Below are 15,880 nucleotides of genomic sequence, written 5' to 3' on the forward strand. Positions count from 1 at the left end.
TTTTGGTGGACAAACTTGAACTAAAGGTTCAATCGTCAAAATTTTACTCAAAATTGGCTATTAGTTAATCTTCTTGATTCCCCTGAAACTTGATTTACATTGTTATTGTAATTGAAACATTGGTTTAACACGAAACTGGATTAGAAGGCATAATCAGAAGAATAAATATTCATAAAATTGAACATTATTTGATTAGTTGAAAGTAAACAGTAAAACATTGAATAATTGCTCAACATATGTATTATATTGATATAACACTTTGTGCTACCATTTTCAGTGATAAAATGAATAATAAAATATTAATCTGTTTACAAGAATTGCTCATTTGATTAGCATTTTTAATCCTCTCTGATTGACTTTTAACCTCAAATAACTGACACAGATTATCAGAGCAATTGTTTCACTCAATCCTTGTCTTTGATTATTCAATTTACTTGCTTCTTCATTTCAATTGATATTTATTGGTCGTCAGAATAATGCATGAGAGTAATGATGATTGATTTGGAAATGTTGAAAACAATTTATAACAATAATTTGCGATCATTTAACAATATCTAATCCGGTTAAAAGCAAGATTGATTGTTCAATCAGTTAAGGCTTTGTTTTCAAGTCAACATTTGTATAAAAGTTTAAAACTCAGAGTCACTTTATAAATATTACATTTGAATGTATTAAAATATATTCAATTTAAACATTATAAATGAATAATAAATAATGGTAAACACTAGTGAATGTCAAAGGAAAACGAACCAGAAAAAAATGTCAATTGTTTGCATCTCACTTTTAATTCCCTTTAGTGATTTACAATTGAATCTTGGTGTACTTTTCTTGAGCTTTGCGACTTTTATTTCCCTTTATGTCTCCATTATTGTGTCAATCTTACAGCAACTCTTCACAATGAGAATGACTTTCTTGGGGAACAACAAAAGTCTCAGAAATAAATAAAATCTCGCTTCGAGGTAACGCAGTAATTATCAAATTTAAATAAATTTATTGAAGTGAAAAATCAGAACGATAGCAAAATGAAAACCAAAGATAAAGATTTAATTAAAAGTTAAATCTAACTGGAACTGAGGGTTGAACTGACTTAGCAAATAAGGACTAACTAGACTAAATGAGTGAAGTATTAGAGTTGGATTTATAAATTGAAAATTCACTCCGTTCATTGCACAGCCATTATCATTTGAAATCAGAAGCTCAAGAGTTAATCAACTTTGATGGTTAAGTCACTTTATAACTTTGAGGTTTTGGATTCTTGGAGCACTCTGGTTTTTCAAGGGAAAAGTCTTGATCGCTTGAATCAACACTCGGTAAAGAGCATTGATAGCAAATATCGAGCAATTTTCTGTCTAAACACTTTGAATATAACCAGCAGGAAAGAGGAATGAAGGTTCAAGTATCTGTAGACAAGCAAGAAATCTAACATTACCAATCAATCCTTAATTCAATGACACCGTTAGACCTCAATCCAATAACCTCAGCAATTAGCAACATTGGAGCTGGAATTGCCGTTACTGCTGACACCAGACTTACCCTTGATCAAAAGTCTACACTAAAGAAAGCAATTTGTCAGAACCTAGTAAACTTTGTTCTACAAAGTAATCGACTTTATCAGTCGATATTGTTCAAGTTGAACAAATTTCCAAGTCTCGATATGATGCAAAATAACTGAATATTGACCATTGAACGTTGAAGTCAATTGGAAACTCGAAAGGGCGGAAATTAATTTTGTACCTTCTGTACCTTTTGCTAGTGACAACAAGTGAAACAAAAAGTCTCATTAGTTTCAATCATTATTTTAGGCACAATTCATCAACCTTATTATGAAAGTATCAATATGACTTGAGAAGCAGGAGAACCTGGCGAGAAACAGTTTCCTTGTTAACAGAATAATGAAGAAGAAACTGATTTATGTATTCTGAGTTTCTCTCTCTTTTTTGTTCCTTCTTCCTCTCATTCAATTCCACCATGAAAATGATAATAATGCAAGTTGATTAACGCCTTTTTCGGGTTCAGATGGTGATTAACTTTACAAGACAACCTTAAATCTGAAAGGTAATAATAATGGTGATGAGGAAAGGATCAAGTGTGAACAAGAAAACAAAAGTAACAGTAAAAAGTGAAGAGCAAAAAAAGCAAGTTTACATGATGATACATGGAAATGATGAACAGTGTTTTTTTTGTTCGACTCAATCAGGTTAAATTGGCTTCAAATGTTGATAGATTTTGAGTGTTAATTTTTCCTTCTCCTCATCATTATCATCTTACAAATAGATTTACACACATTATGCACTAAATGGCAGTAATTGTTGATGATAAACATTAGAGCTATTTTGTTGATTAGTTAAAGGTTTACATCTAATGGTTTCTTGATTAATGTAAACAGACTTTCCTGTTAGTGAGAAATGTTAATCTTTAAATTAGTGAATTGTTCATGTTGTTTAGTTAATTTAACTTGAACAGTAATTGAGTAAAATTAATGTTTCATATTGTTGATTTGAACAGTAAATGTAAGCAAAATGTCTATTAAATATTGATGTAAACACAGGGAATGATATTTTTGCATAAACTTTCATTGGAGCAAAAAATTTACTTAAAAATGAAAAAAGCAAAAGTTTCAATCTTAAAATGAATAACATTAATTGCATTTTCAACCACAATCAATGAAGTTAATTTAAAGATTGCTTCGCCTTTTATGTTCATTGACTTCAATTCTTCATTTAATGGGAAAAAGAGTAAAGAATTGACAATTTAATTTTCATTTAGAGTTTACTTTTTCATTCCCTGATTCCCTGATTATTATCATATTTTGATTTCTGAGGTTTTGCTATTCATTTTGTCCCAATCGGTTTAGTGAAGGAAAAAAATCATTTGACTGTTATCAAGTTGGGGAAAAAAAGTGAATGAAAAAGTTGATTCATTTCAGGGGGAAAAAAGAAGGAAAATTGAGAAAATATTGATAATTTTTCATTCCTTAGAAGAAGAATAAAAGATGGAAATTTGAAAACGAATAATGAATTTCAGGAAAACTCAGAGAAGTTCATGTTTTGCAAGTGAATATGAATATTGAAGTCGTAGAGATAATAGATTATGGATATTGAAAGATGCTATGAAAGTTCATTAAAATTTAGATTCAGCATTTTCTTTGCATTGAATTTGGTTACATTGAGTCACAAATCAATTTGACTTTCTTTTGGTGAAACTTGTTCATGGTAAAGTTGTGATCAAATTTTCAATTAGAGTATTGATTTTGATTGATTCATTTTAGCTATCAAAGTGTTCAACTTTCAGTCAATTTGTAAAATACAATGAAAGTACAATGGAAGTGAAAAAAAAACAAGAGACGATAATTAATGTTGGATATTACAAATTGGTTTAAGTTGTTGTGTTCAGTGAATTTGAACAAAGGCTATTGAAAGGACAACAGACCAAATGACCCAAATTTTGTGGCTCCAGTTTAGCCATCCTGTACTGTTGTGTGCATTTGGCAATTTATTGTTTATTCAGAGAAACAAGTTCCATTGAAGATAGAGATCGATATTCAGAAGGAATCAGTTAGTTGAAGATGAAATATTCCGCCAGTTTACCCATTTGTATCATTAGTTTGAATGAGCCAATTAGGGTTACCATTAGCCTTAAGTAAATTATCATCATCATCATCATCATCATCAAGATCATTCTCAGTGTTTCCAGTCTTCCTTTGGTCTTCCTCCTTTGGAAGAAAGGAAAAGGATTGAGATTGAAAGCAACATACTGGAATAACCTTTTACCAATCATTTAACAGTAACATTGGAAACAATTAATCAATAATTTGCATTACTCCTTAAATTATCGTCATTAGAGTTAACACTTAAACCTCTAATCATCCAAATAAATACTATTAAGGACTGTTAACTAACTATTACTCGAGTTGCTTTTTTGCCTTCTGTTTCCATTGAAGTTGCCTTTTTTTTGTATTCATTTTCATTGATCAAACCTTGGCTTGTTGCTGTTGACGCGCATTCAACATTGAAAAGATATTGATGAAAAAAAAACAGTTTCAATGAGCGTATTCACATTGTGTATTATCAACATTATCATCTACTTTATTGTCAACATTATTCATGATACAATTTCAATGCTATGCGGTAATATGAGCAATAATAATTGTACATTTATAACTCCATCTATCTGTTTGTTCAAGGTGTTATTGGTCTGTATTTGTGTTCATCTTGTGATAACACTCCAATGTTATCTATTATTTATTTATGTATTTCTGCCTAATAACTGTTGTTAAATCGTTTCCAAATGTGCATTAAATGATTAATATCATCAGCTCACAGAGTTATTCAGTTCAACTTGCCCTTATTAGCTTGATAAATGAGTCTTATAACATTACAACTGATGGTATAACAATCAACAAATCAACATTTTCCCTTTATTATGTTCAAACTAACAAATCACCATTAACATCAATGTAAGCCCTTCTTAACCAAATGTATAAAAAGTAATTTACAATAATTTCAAGACTTGAGTCAAATGAAGCTCAAAATGATCAACTTTCAAATTACATCAATTTGTGTGAAACAAAACAATTTAATTTTCCAATCAACTAATCAGAAAATTGTTCCTGATGTTGAAAGTAGTTCAAGTTGTCTGGACAATTTGGTTTACAAGTTGATTCACAATTTGAATGTAAAATCTTAAGCTTTAGTTTTGCAGGAAAAACCTTTTATCTTGAACAAGGTTGCTTTGGACAGTTTGTATGGTCAACTTGATTGTTTGGTTTTGCTGGACATTCGTTTCGCTATTATTAGATTTTGCTTCATATTTTTCATTCATCGTTAAATAATGGATTTAATTTGGGTTTTATTCTTGTTTTGTTTTGAGCTTGACCTGAGATGAAAGGGAAAAAAAGGAAAATAAAAATCAATGTTAGTGTTTTTTTTGTATTTTTGGGTTCCTTTGATCTGATAAAAGTAAAAGTATTACAATTTGTAAATACAAATAACAAAGGGTTTGTTTTGCCTTTTACCTTTGTTGCTACTGATGAAGCCATTTTTGTTTATTTCAGTCAACAAGACAAGTTGATAGGGAACGTAATTCCCAGTTCAATTGATATCTTTGTTAAAAACAGTTGTCTTCGTGTGTGTTTGTTTGTGTATTATTGCATGCTTTTAGTTCACGTTGACAATTTCAAGTAGACACATGAGCTAAAAATGGAAAGTTATCATGAATCTTGAAATGTATAAAAAAAAGTTTTATCATCATGAGATGGAATAAAAAAAGGTAAACGAATCAAGAAAATGGAAAAAAGGAGAAAAAAAATTCTGTAGTTTTACACACCTGATGAATGGCTTTATAATGGATTGCTGTTGCTCTGACAGACAATTGTTTATTGAATGGGTTTAAAAGGTTAGGTAAAGATGGAGACTTGAAAAGTCAATTTTATCAATTTTACTAACAAAACTCACAAATCTGGTGAAATTCAATCGTGAATACGACTCTTTGAAATGGATTATTTTTCATGATTTAATTTTGCTAAATGCAAATCTATTTGGAAAGGTTGAACCTGTCCAATGTTGAATGTTGATTAAAGTGAGTTGTAAAATTAATCTAAAATTCATTCAAATGTTTAGTAATTGTGAATAATTTTGAGTTTTCGTGGGTTGAAATTTCTCTCTGAGCTTAAATTTGATGAAAAATGAAACTAAATGGATAGTTTTACATTGGAAAAGCGCAATAAACGTTTTTGCACAATTATTTTGAATCTTTTGATTTCGTGCAAATTGACAGTAAATGTACACATTTTTGGTCAAAGAGCCAATTATTGAAGCTATAGCTAAACACGAATCAATATTTAACTGAGGAAATTAAAAATTTTCAAAGTATCTCATTATCTGGTTATGTTGACATTGATCGCTGTTCTTTATTTTTCATCCTTTATAAGTTATGGAACATGAATTTTGCTTTTATAATCAATTTTTCCTTCTCTTTCTGATTCTCTTCAGATTATCTGGTCCAATCGATAATAGATTGATTGATTAACTATTTGCTGACATCAATTGAAGTTGAAAATGGAATTAAAGAGCTCTTTTTGGATTGAAATTGTGCAAAACAGGAGCAAACTATTGATGGTGACGATTATCATGTCCATTGGCTTTGAAATAGATTTATAAGAAATGGTGAGAATTTTTGATATGCAAATGATTGGTGAACATTATTAATGTAACATCAATCAGCTTTATATCAAAAACTGTAATGTTTTGATTGATGGCTGCTACACGAGAAAATCCAGAATCAGAAGCAATAGAGAAACCAGCAAGTTCAGTTGTACCATCAGCATCAACCACAGCAACAGCTGCTATCGAAACACCAATCGTAATATCAACAATTTCAAGCGCATTTGCCCTTTGTAAAGATCATTCAGCTTCTCCGTCAAAAAATAATGGTAAACGTAAAAATGGTAAAATAAAGGACTTGGACAGTGGTGGTGGTGGTGGCGGTGGAGTGGGCAGTAGTGGTGGTGAGAGCAGCAATGATAGAGTAGAGTTTGAAAGAGTCAAAGCCAATTTACTGGATTCTAGTGACGTTTGTCCGACAAATGAATCTGGAAATAATGTAAACAGAAGTGCCAGAATTAGGAATAACAATAATAGTAATAATTTCAACTATAATGCCAATGTAGTCAGTAATAATAACAATAATTCAATTAGTACCAATAATAATCTAAATAATAGTAATAACCTAAATAATAATAATAGCAGTAATAACAAGGGTAATGTTTGGGTTAGTGGGACAAATAAAGAGTTAACTATTACATCTACTTACCATCCAAATGAAGATTTTAGGAGGAAACATCGAGAAGATGATTGCTTCTATGAGATAAACGCCGATCCTTCCACTTATTTTAATACTAGTGGACCTTGTCCTGGTACCCCGTCCTCTTATCAACCTGATCATGGGGTCAGCTTTGTGCCAATTAATGAAACCATCAACAGGATAGATCCAAGTGTATTACAATGTATGCATCGAGGTACAACGGTAATCCATTATGAAGAGGAAACTGGTAAATCTTGTTGTGTTTACCTTCAATTGGAAAAATCAAATGGACTTTTGGCTTGGTGTAAACCTCCTTGGCCTGCTAACAATGTACCATTGGGTAAACCGACATCATATACAACGTCTGGATCATCATCTTCATCCTCACCATCATCAACTGTATTTTCATCAAATCAAATTACATCTTCATCTTCATTGTTAACATCCACTTATCATCAATCCAATGCTTCAAGTGATACCAATCCTTCCTGTGATATACACAAAATGGTTGTGCCCAGTATTTTTGTTAAATTTGAATCCAAAGAACCTGCTTACAATGGCCTGGAGGAAGGTTATATTGACCTTTTGTTCGTTAAAAAATTATTCACTGGACAATCTGCAATTGATCAATCCTCCGTTTGCCGTCGATTTGGCCTTAAACCATCCCTTTTAGATGGCAATTGTTTTTTCAGTTTACTTTATGGAGCCAATCTTTCGGACAATCGTTTTTTACAATTTATTATGCCCAAAATGGTTGCCTCCCTTTGGTCCGAAGGTTTACGCCAGCTAATTGGTCAACTTGAAATTCAACGAACTTTAGCAGATCAAAGGGTAACCTGGTTAAAGGGTAAATACCTGCAATTGTTTTACTCCAATGGCGCCTGTGTTGGTCCCACTCCAGCAGAAGCCATCAAAGCTTTTGGAGGTCGCAAATGGGCTTTGGAAACAGTTGGTGGTTCTTCCGTCGGTGGATCAACCAGTGAATCAGGTCAAAGTAAACGATCTTCCGCTTTTGGTATTGCATCGTCCAAACTCCGTAAGAAGAAGAATGGTTCATCTCCAAGTTTGACTTCAATGGTTCGTAATGCCAGTTTAAGATCTCAATCTTCTGTTACCTCAGATGGTTCCGGTAGCTTTATGAGTGGCACTAGTGGTTCACCAGGAAGTGGCAAATTCAAGGGTACATCTTCGGAAGGTAAAAATCCATTTATGCGAACCGGTAAACTGGTTAAAGTACTTACTCGAAGCAAATCAAAATTGGATGATGTTATCCCTATCAAATCTCGTAGCTCCATCTATGAGAGCAGCAATCAACCATCTTCAACCCTGTCAACACCAATTAAAAGAGCAATTACATTGTCTTCAAAGAAAGGTTCAGCTTCACCTAAAACCGATGGTAACAAGCCACGAGCAAGTCAACCTGGATCCGTTAGTCCGACGAGAAGCATTAAATCGTCTTCATCCAATGAAAATTTAAAAGAAACACCTGATTCACAGTTGATTGGGGAATCACCAACTGGAACTCTTTCATCAACCACAGTCTCATATCACAGAAGATTAAAAAAACTTTTAACTCGAGAAAAGTCAATTTTGGATGGATCGCCGCAATCGCTTTGCTATGAGAATGGATCACTTCGGACTAATGATATCGACGATGATGTACCTACCTCTTCATCTGCAGCAACCTCCGCAACCGTTACACTTACTTCATCCAACTCTGTTACAACTGCTGATGCCAATTTAACCTCCTCATCAGGTGTTCCTATAACTTCTTCTTCGCCTCCGTCTTCATCATCTTCAACTTCAACCATTAAATGTAAACCTTCCATAACTCATTCCTCGAAAATGAATTTTATTGAATTTATGCAATTATACAGAGCATTCTTGATTCGATCAAGAAAGGATATTAAAGACATTTTTGAAGATTTGGCCTCTAAAACGGACATTCACTCGGCTGTTGAGGAAACAGAAGATCCAATCAACTTGGAAAGGCAAACTGATGGTTACAGTAAACGAATCATTGGATTGTTAACCCGTAATTTTACCCCTTTTGACAATGAATTGGACGATGTTCAACGGAGCAAAATTTATGACGCCATTGCTTCAGCTTCCATTGTCGCTAATTGTGCTGGTGTGGATACAATGAGAACACTTTTAATGACCATTGAAGATTTTCAAAGTTTTTTACGAACATATCAGAATGAGAATCGACCCTTTGACGAGGTTAAACGTCTCATTGCTCGACACGAACCAGATTCAAGTTTACGGGCCAAAAATTGTCTTTCGTTTGAAGGTTTTGCTTGTTACCTGATGGATAAAATTAATTATGCTTTTACACCCGAGCTGTCAACTTATGATCCAGATGATATGGATGAACCTCTTTCTCATTATTACATTGCTACCTCTCATAATACCTACTTGACTGGTCATCAGTTGAAAGGCGAATCGTCAGTTGATCTTTACTCACAAGTTTTACTAACTGGTTGTCGATGCGTTGAACTTGACTGTTATGATGGTGAAAATGGATCTCCAGTGATTTATCATGGGCATACATTGACATCTAAAATTCCATTCCGAAAAGTTGTTGAAGCTATAAATGAATCTGCCTTTGTAACCTCATCATTTCCTGTGATACTTTCCTTGGAAAATCATTGCTCCTTGCCTCAACAGGTAATCATGGCAGCCACTTTTGTTGAAGTTTTTGGTGACAAATTGATTACCCGTTTTCTCTTTGAATCCGATTTTTCCGATGAACCTCATCTTCCCTCACCTAATCAACTTCGAGGTCGTATTTTGATAAAAAACAAGAAACTCAAAAGTGCTACAAGTTCAATACCTCCATCAGTTGCCCCATCAAGTGTGAAAACTAAACCATTTTCAAGATCCAAGTTCATGTTTCGCACAAATAGCCTTATTTCAACAGCATCAACTGGATCTCTGAATGAAGATGAAGATGATTACGATGATGAAGATGATGATGATGATGCCAGTGCAAGTGGAGGAGGAGGAAATTCGGCTCCAACAAATGGTCCAGCTGGTGGTAATGTTACCAATGTGGGATTAGAATCAGTCACTGGATCAACTTATGTTCCCTCTCCAAAAGGAGTTGCTCTAAGAACGGAATCGTCTTCTTCTCAGGAAGGTGGAGGCTCATCAAATGAAGCTAAATTTTCCAATCGATCTATTTTAGCCAATCGATATTCGGAACAGAGTGAAAATCTTGACAACTTGAGTACCTCAGCACCAACTTGCAATATTTCTGGTCAACCGGAGGTTACCTCATTGAATACATCTTCAATGGTTGTCAATAAAGTTTCCTCTTGTTCTTCAACCTCTGGCCATAAAGCTGTTCGTAAATCTGACAGTCAGGTTGCTCCTGAACTATCTGATCTAGTCATCTACTGTCAGGCCATCAAATTTCGCGGATTTTCAACTGATACGGGTAATTCTAGTCCAACCTCTACATTGAAAGAGGCTTCGAGTAAAAAAGGGACCAGCAAAAAGACAAATATATTATCAACTGGAATTTCTTCTGGCTTCTCAGGATCGCCATCAGCATCTCATATTGCCTCACCCTCTCTAACAGCAACTAGCTCGACAGGTCCAGAATCCTTATCAACTTACACAATCAATCTTCCTCTATCAACAACCTCGCCATCTCTATCAGCCACTTCACCCGTTAATCAGGCAACAACAAGTACAAGTAATAATGCTTTGACAGCCGCTTCATACGGACCGCCACCTTCATCTGGATTAGGAACATCAACAACGGCTTCTGCCAACTGTTCAACGACAATTGCCTCAACATGTACATCTTCAAGCTCTGGTTATAATGCACATAGACAGCCTTATTCACCCAAAGCATGTTATCAGGTTGCCTCGCTGAATGAACACACAGCCAAAAAATTGTGCAGAAAGCATCCATTAACTTTAATTCATCACACTGAATACCAATTAATGCGTAGCTATCCAGCTGGAATGAGAATTGATTCATCAAATTTCAATCCCGTTATATTTTGGGCTTTTGGAATTCAAATGGTTGCTCTCAACTATCAAACTGAAGATACTGCACTTGCAATTTATAAGGCAATGTTTGAACAAAATGGTCGAACTGGTTATGTTTTAAAGCCGTCTGTCATGAGGGATCGAAATCATATGGCCTTTGATCGGTTTAATCCTTGGGAAAAAGAGTTTGATGGTCTTTATGCCATTGATTTAACAATTCAGGTTAGATTTAGACCTTTTTATTTGTTTGTGATATGTTATTCAGATGCATTAATCAGTCAAACTATGAAGTTGCTGAAATTAATTTTAACAATCTTTTCAAATTCAGATAATATCTGGTCAATATGTTTGTCCCGATGTTAATAACGGAAGTCCACAAGTTGAAGTTGAAATTATTGGATTACCAGTTGATTGTGCCAAACAACGAACCAAACTGGTTCAAAGAAACTCATTGAATCCTATTTGGAACAATACATTTGTATTTAGAGTAAGTATTTATACTAAATCTAGCTATATTTGTGAAAGCCATGTTTATTAATATCAATAGTCAACTTAAATTTAAATAACTAATCTAAATTTAATTCAAAAAATTTACTTATTCAGATTGTATTTACTGATCTCGCGTTTATCCGCTTTGCTGTGATTGATTTGGGAACTAATCATCTTGCATCTCATCGAGTTGTTCCTGTTAAATCTTTAAAACCTGGTTACCGTCATTTACGACTTCAAAGTCCACAAAATCAACCCCTTCCACTGTCCACATTATTCATTAACTCGTCATCTCAAGAAGAGGGTGTTGAAATTGGCTCGACTACATCTGCATTTAATTTAGGCGATTTTGATCCTTCCCGAAGTACTCCTTGTAAAACATCCTCTTATACCACAAATTTGACCAAAACCACATCCATTGGTTGTAATGAAGGTTTTGATCGAGTCGATGGAAATGCACCATGTGAAACTCCAAGCTTGGGTTTAACCTCAATGCCTGTTCGCCGCCGCATGTTTTTCCTTGTTGTCCATGGAGTCATGCCTGAAGAACCCTCAACCATTCTTAAAATAACACAGGAATCAACAACTAGTGAAGTTATTGCCCAAGCCCTGACCAAAGCCAACAAATCCAATGAAGCGGTATCTGATTATGTTCTCATCGAAGAAGTGGCTAAAGGTTGGGACAAGAAAGGACCTTTCCTTGATCGTTCATCTACCACCAACCAACGTATATTGGACCCATCAGAACGTCCCTTGGAAGCTCAATCTCATTGGAATGGTCGTGGAAGGTTTGTGATAAAAAAGATTGCCAACGATCCCAGTTCAAGAGCCTGGTTTAACACCATTAAAGCTCAAATGGAGCGTCTGCGTCGTCAAGATTCGGAAGAGCTGAGTGGATCCTGGGGTGAAGAGATTGATTACTTTCTCGTTTGTGTTTACAATGTTTCAGAAGATCAACCTTATGCTATTCTTAAGGCGCCAATCACTGGTACAGCTCAGGATATAATTGGTCAAGCTTTGATCAAAGCGAGGCGCAAAGAGAATCCTCGTAATTTCCTTCTAGTCGAAGAGATTGAGGTTGAAGGCGAAGTAAACTTGACTAGTGGTAGTGGTAAAAGTAAAGCAAAAGAGTCGCCCATAACTGTTTTCCGTCGAGTCTTACATGACACTGAAAATGTTTACCGTGCTCAAGCCGCTTGGAAGGGTAAAGGGTTGTTTCGTTTAGCCAAAGCAGACGACGTTAGCTTGATTGCTTCCTCGTCTTCCAAAGCTGATGCCAAATCAAGTCCAGATTTAAGTACTAAATCATCCAAAACCTTTAACCGTTTAAAACGAGCAGCAACTGGATCATTAAGAAAACTTAATCGCCTCTCTCGAGTTTCTCGTGAATCTTCAATCCCTGAACCTGAAAGTGGTGGAGGAATCACTGGCAGTGCTGGAGTCTTGGTCTCATGTGAAAACAATGAAAACATTGTCGAGTTAACTGGACCTCGCGAGGGGTCACATGAATCTCACCATTCCAATTATTTGTGTCGCACAGATTCTGTCATTATGCCTAACATCAACCCAACATCGGTTCATCTTACTGAACCTCGAACGTTAAATTCAATGGTAAATGAAAGTCCATGTAAAACTGATGATAAAAAGCGAGCTTCGCTATCAGTTGAAACAAAATCATTCAGAAACCGTCATGGATCTGAACCAGCTACCGAAGGTTTCAATTTTACCAGTTTAGGAGAAAATGATAATCATTTCAGTGGCCTATCATTTAATCGTTTATCTCGTTTATCCTGGAAATGGTTAAAAACCTGGAGAGCATCAAAAGAGTGATAATCACTTGCCTGATTGTAATTGAAATTGATATAAAAAACAAAACAAAGAAACAAATTACAGCATTTTATATAACAATGATAACATTTTTATTGAATCACCATTGAAATTAAGAGTCACTTTTCACATCTTACCTCTCAATACTATTCAAAAATCTCTCTTTTTATAATGATCTCATTATTATTGTAACTCATCTTATTACTGCTCTTATTATTACTATTGATTCATTTATAATGTCACCAAAACTACAGCCAGCTAATTTTAATTTAATCACATTCATTTACTGTTATAATAATACATAAATATATATAATTGTAAACACAATCTAAAAAACTGCTGATTGTAAGCTTCTGGTTATACAAGCATTTTTACATGCTAAATGTATGTACTATTGCCGATCATGATAGTTGATCAAATTTGACCTGTTATGAAGAGACAAGTTAGCTTTTAAAATCACTTCGTTGTCAGATAATCTTATACTTCTATTTCATAATGTTTATTTCTGTAAAATCAATTAAATAATTTAAATTCAACAATTTGAACTGTTTTATTTAATCATTTAAAGTTATCAAATGCAAAAGATTGGTTCTTCCGATTTCGCCAATAAAGTCATGAGAATCATGAACTATAATTTACTCGAAAATTATGCTATATTGTCTTTCTGGCGTTTCCTTAAACCTTTGAAATGATTTACTGGTGAAAATCCGATGACTCTAGATGTTTTAGATGAAGCTTCCAAGCTTTCGTCCTTTCTTGCATGTCCTAAATGTTCCAAGGGTTTTACATCATTTGAAACAATTCTGATGCATAATTCGTCGAAATGTCTGGACAAATCGATACATTCACAATTACACTAGTAGTCAGGGTTAAGTTAATTTTAAGGTGTCGCCAGCATTTACAGTTTTGAGAGACACTGAACAATAAAAATCTAAAAAATAAATTCGATCTTAAAGGTACTTTTACTAGTATTTCTTGTTAGATGGCGACTATTGGTTGAACTCAGATTTTCTCAACTAGACCCTGACTACTACAGAGTGGATAGAAAGTTTCTGTTGTGAGGACAGACGCCTTTTATCTGCGCATCAGACATAATTTTATTGTTGACTTGCTAACATTAGTACAGTTTTAACGTCCTTTTCTTACGCATTTTCATCTCCGCCCTCACACCAGAAACTTTCTATCCACTCTGTAGTGTAATGGCTGCTATAAATTCAAAAAAAGAAAACACAGTGATGCAGATTGATTGCATGATTTCGGGCATTTAACAATGAGTTTTTTATCATCTGCAACGTAAAAATAATGTTACCATAAACAACTACATGGAAATTTTTAAATCGCTTGATTCACGTTTCAAGGTTTTGTTTTTATAATAGTACGAATCTCCAAGGGTACAAGCGGTTATTGAGCCATTAAAAATTTTATTTCTCCGGGTTAATTTGCGAAGTCATGAGAGCTTAACTGTTGTAGAAATTGGGTACAATGTATTAGCTTCTGACCATCTCTATAATTTCCTGCAGGAACCAACAAATAGCAGCCACACTTGTTTGCTGCCATGGGAATTTTAGAATAATATTCTTCGTACATTGGACCTACATTACCGCAATGGTGAGACACACATAAAGAAAAGTGGTTGACACGCATTTATCCATATTTTTAGGGGACCAGTTGAAGACACAAAAACACAGTAAACATGCAGAGTCTTTTGCGCGGAAAACCCGCGGTTATCCATGTTTTACTTGAGTAGTTAAGGGAACAGTGAAAGACACAAAAAACAGTAATAATACAGAGTCTTTGGGTGGGAAAACCGCGGTTATCCATATTTTTACTTACACAGTTGAGTAATCAGTGAAAGACACAAAAACACAGTAAACATACAGAGTCTTGCGGGTGGGAAAACCGCGGTTATTCATATTTGCACTTACATAGTTGAGTGATCAGTGAAAGACACAAAAACACAGTAAACATACAACGTCTTCTGGGTGGGAAAACCGCGGTTATCCATATTAATACATGTATGGTTAAAGGAACAGTGAAAGACACAGAAACACAGTAAACATGCAGAAACTTTTGTGCGGAAATCATGCGATTATCCACATTTTTGCTTGTATGGTTAAGTGATCAGCGAAAGACACAAAAACACACAAAAGTTGCAGAGACTTTTGCGGTGGCATCGCTCGTTTATTCATATTTTTTGTTATATGGTTTAGGGAGTGCGCAATACGCAAAAAACTAAAAAAATTGGTGAGATTTTCACCCGGAAAACACAAATTGATCCATATTATTATTTGTATTGGTAAGTGATCAGTGAAAGTCTCAAAAACACAGTAACGTTGTATAGACTATATTGCAAGCAACATACTATTTCCATATTATTACTTGTATGGGATAGGAGTTGCAAGTTTCTTTGCACGTTTAGTTGCACGTGTGCTTTCACCCAGAAAACACACAATCATCCATATATTTACTTTTGTGGTTAAGTGATCAGTGAAAGGCACAAAAACACAGTAACGTGGCAGAGACGTCATCGCAAATAACACGCGTATGTCCATAGGATTACTTATATACAGGGTGTAGCGAAAGTTCGTGTAGGTAGGAGGGCTTAAGAGATGAAATCAGTTTCTTGATTGAGAAATAAAAGAAAATTAAAATTGGTTTCTACGCAGATGAAAATATTTTTCTGCCTCCTACACGAACTTTAGCTACACCCTGTAGGTGAGTGATCAGTTGAAGACACAAGAATTTCTTGCGAGTAACA

The 15,880-nt window shown here is 34.5% G+C and overlaps 1 protein-coding gene and 1 long non-coding RNA gene across 3 annotated transcripts; one reads left to right on the plus strand and one right to left on the minus strand.

Moving 5' to 3' along the window:
- Positions 1-4,387: 4,387 nt before the first annotated feature.
- Positions 4,388-7,797, minus strand: LOC149094211 (uncharacterized). Of its 2 annotated transcripts, none has more exons than XR_016199200.1 (5): positions 7,657-7,797; positions 6,811-7,599; positions 5,326-6,589; positions 5,015-5,192; positions 4,388-4,875 (listed from the first exon to the last, which is right to left on the minus strand). It is a non-coding gene; the product is annotated as an uncharacterized LOC149094211 (long non-coding RNA). The 2 variants fall into 2 exon arrangements; XR_016199199.1 differs by having other exon boundaries at positions 4,566-4,875; positions 5,015-5,217.
- Positions 6,253-13,661, plus strand: LOC107360575 (1-phosphatidylinositol 4,5-bisphosphate phosphodiesterase epsilon-1-like). Its single transcript, XM_015927260.3, has 3 exons — positions 6,253-11,028; positions 11,135-11,293; positions 11,410-13,661. Exons 1-3 carry the CDS (start codon positions 6,253-6,255, stop codon positions 13,123-13,125), a joined length of 6,651 nt encoding a protein of 2,216 aa, XP_015782746.2. The 3' UTR covers positions 13,126-13,661.
- The last annotated feature ends 2,219 nt before the right edge of the window (positions 13,662-15,880 follow it).

The sequence above is a fragment of the Tetranychus urticae genome, chromosome 2 (assembly GCF_039701765.1).
Source record: "Tetranychus urticae isolate SD_2017Ah chromosome 2, NJAU_TeUrti_SD_1.0, whole genome shotgun sequence".
NCBI lineage: Eukaryota > Metazoa > Arthropoda > Arachnida > Trombidiformes > Tetranychidae > Tetranychus > Tetranychus urticae.

Excerpts from the sequence above, each read along its gene's own strand:
- LOC107360575 (XM_015927260.3), top strand. The coding sequence starts at position 6,253 with ATGGCTGCTACACGAGAAAATCCAGAATCAGAAGCAATAGAGAAACCA. Across the intron at positions 11,029-11,134 it reads CCATTGATTTAACAATTCAG|ATAATATCTGGTCAATATGT; the intron begins GTTAGATTTAGA and ends TTTCAAATTCAG. Across the intron at positions 11,294-11,409 it reads ACAATACATTTGTATTTAGA|ATTGTATTTACTGATCTCGC; the intron begins GTAAGTATTTAT and ends TTACTTATTCAG.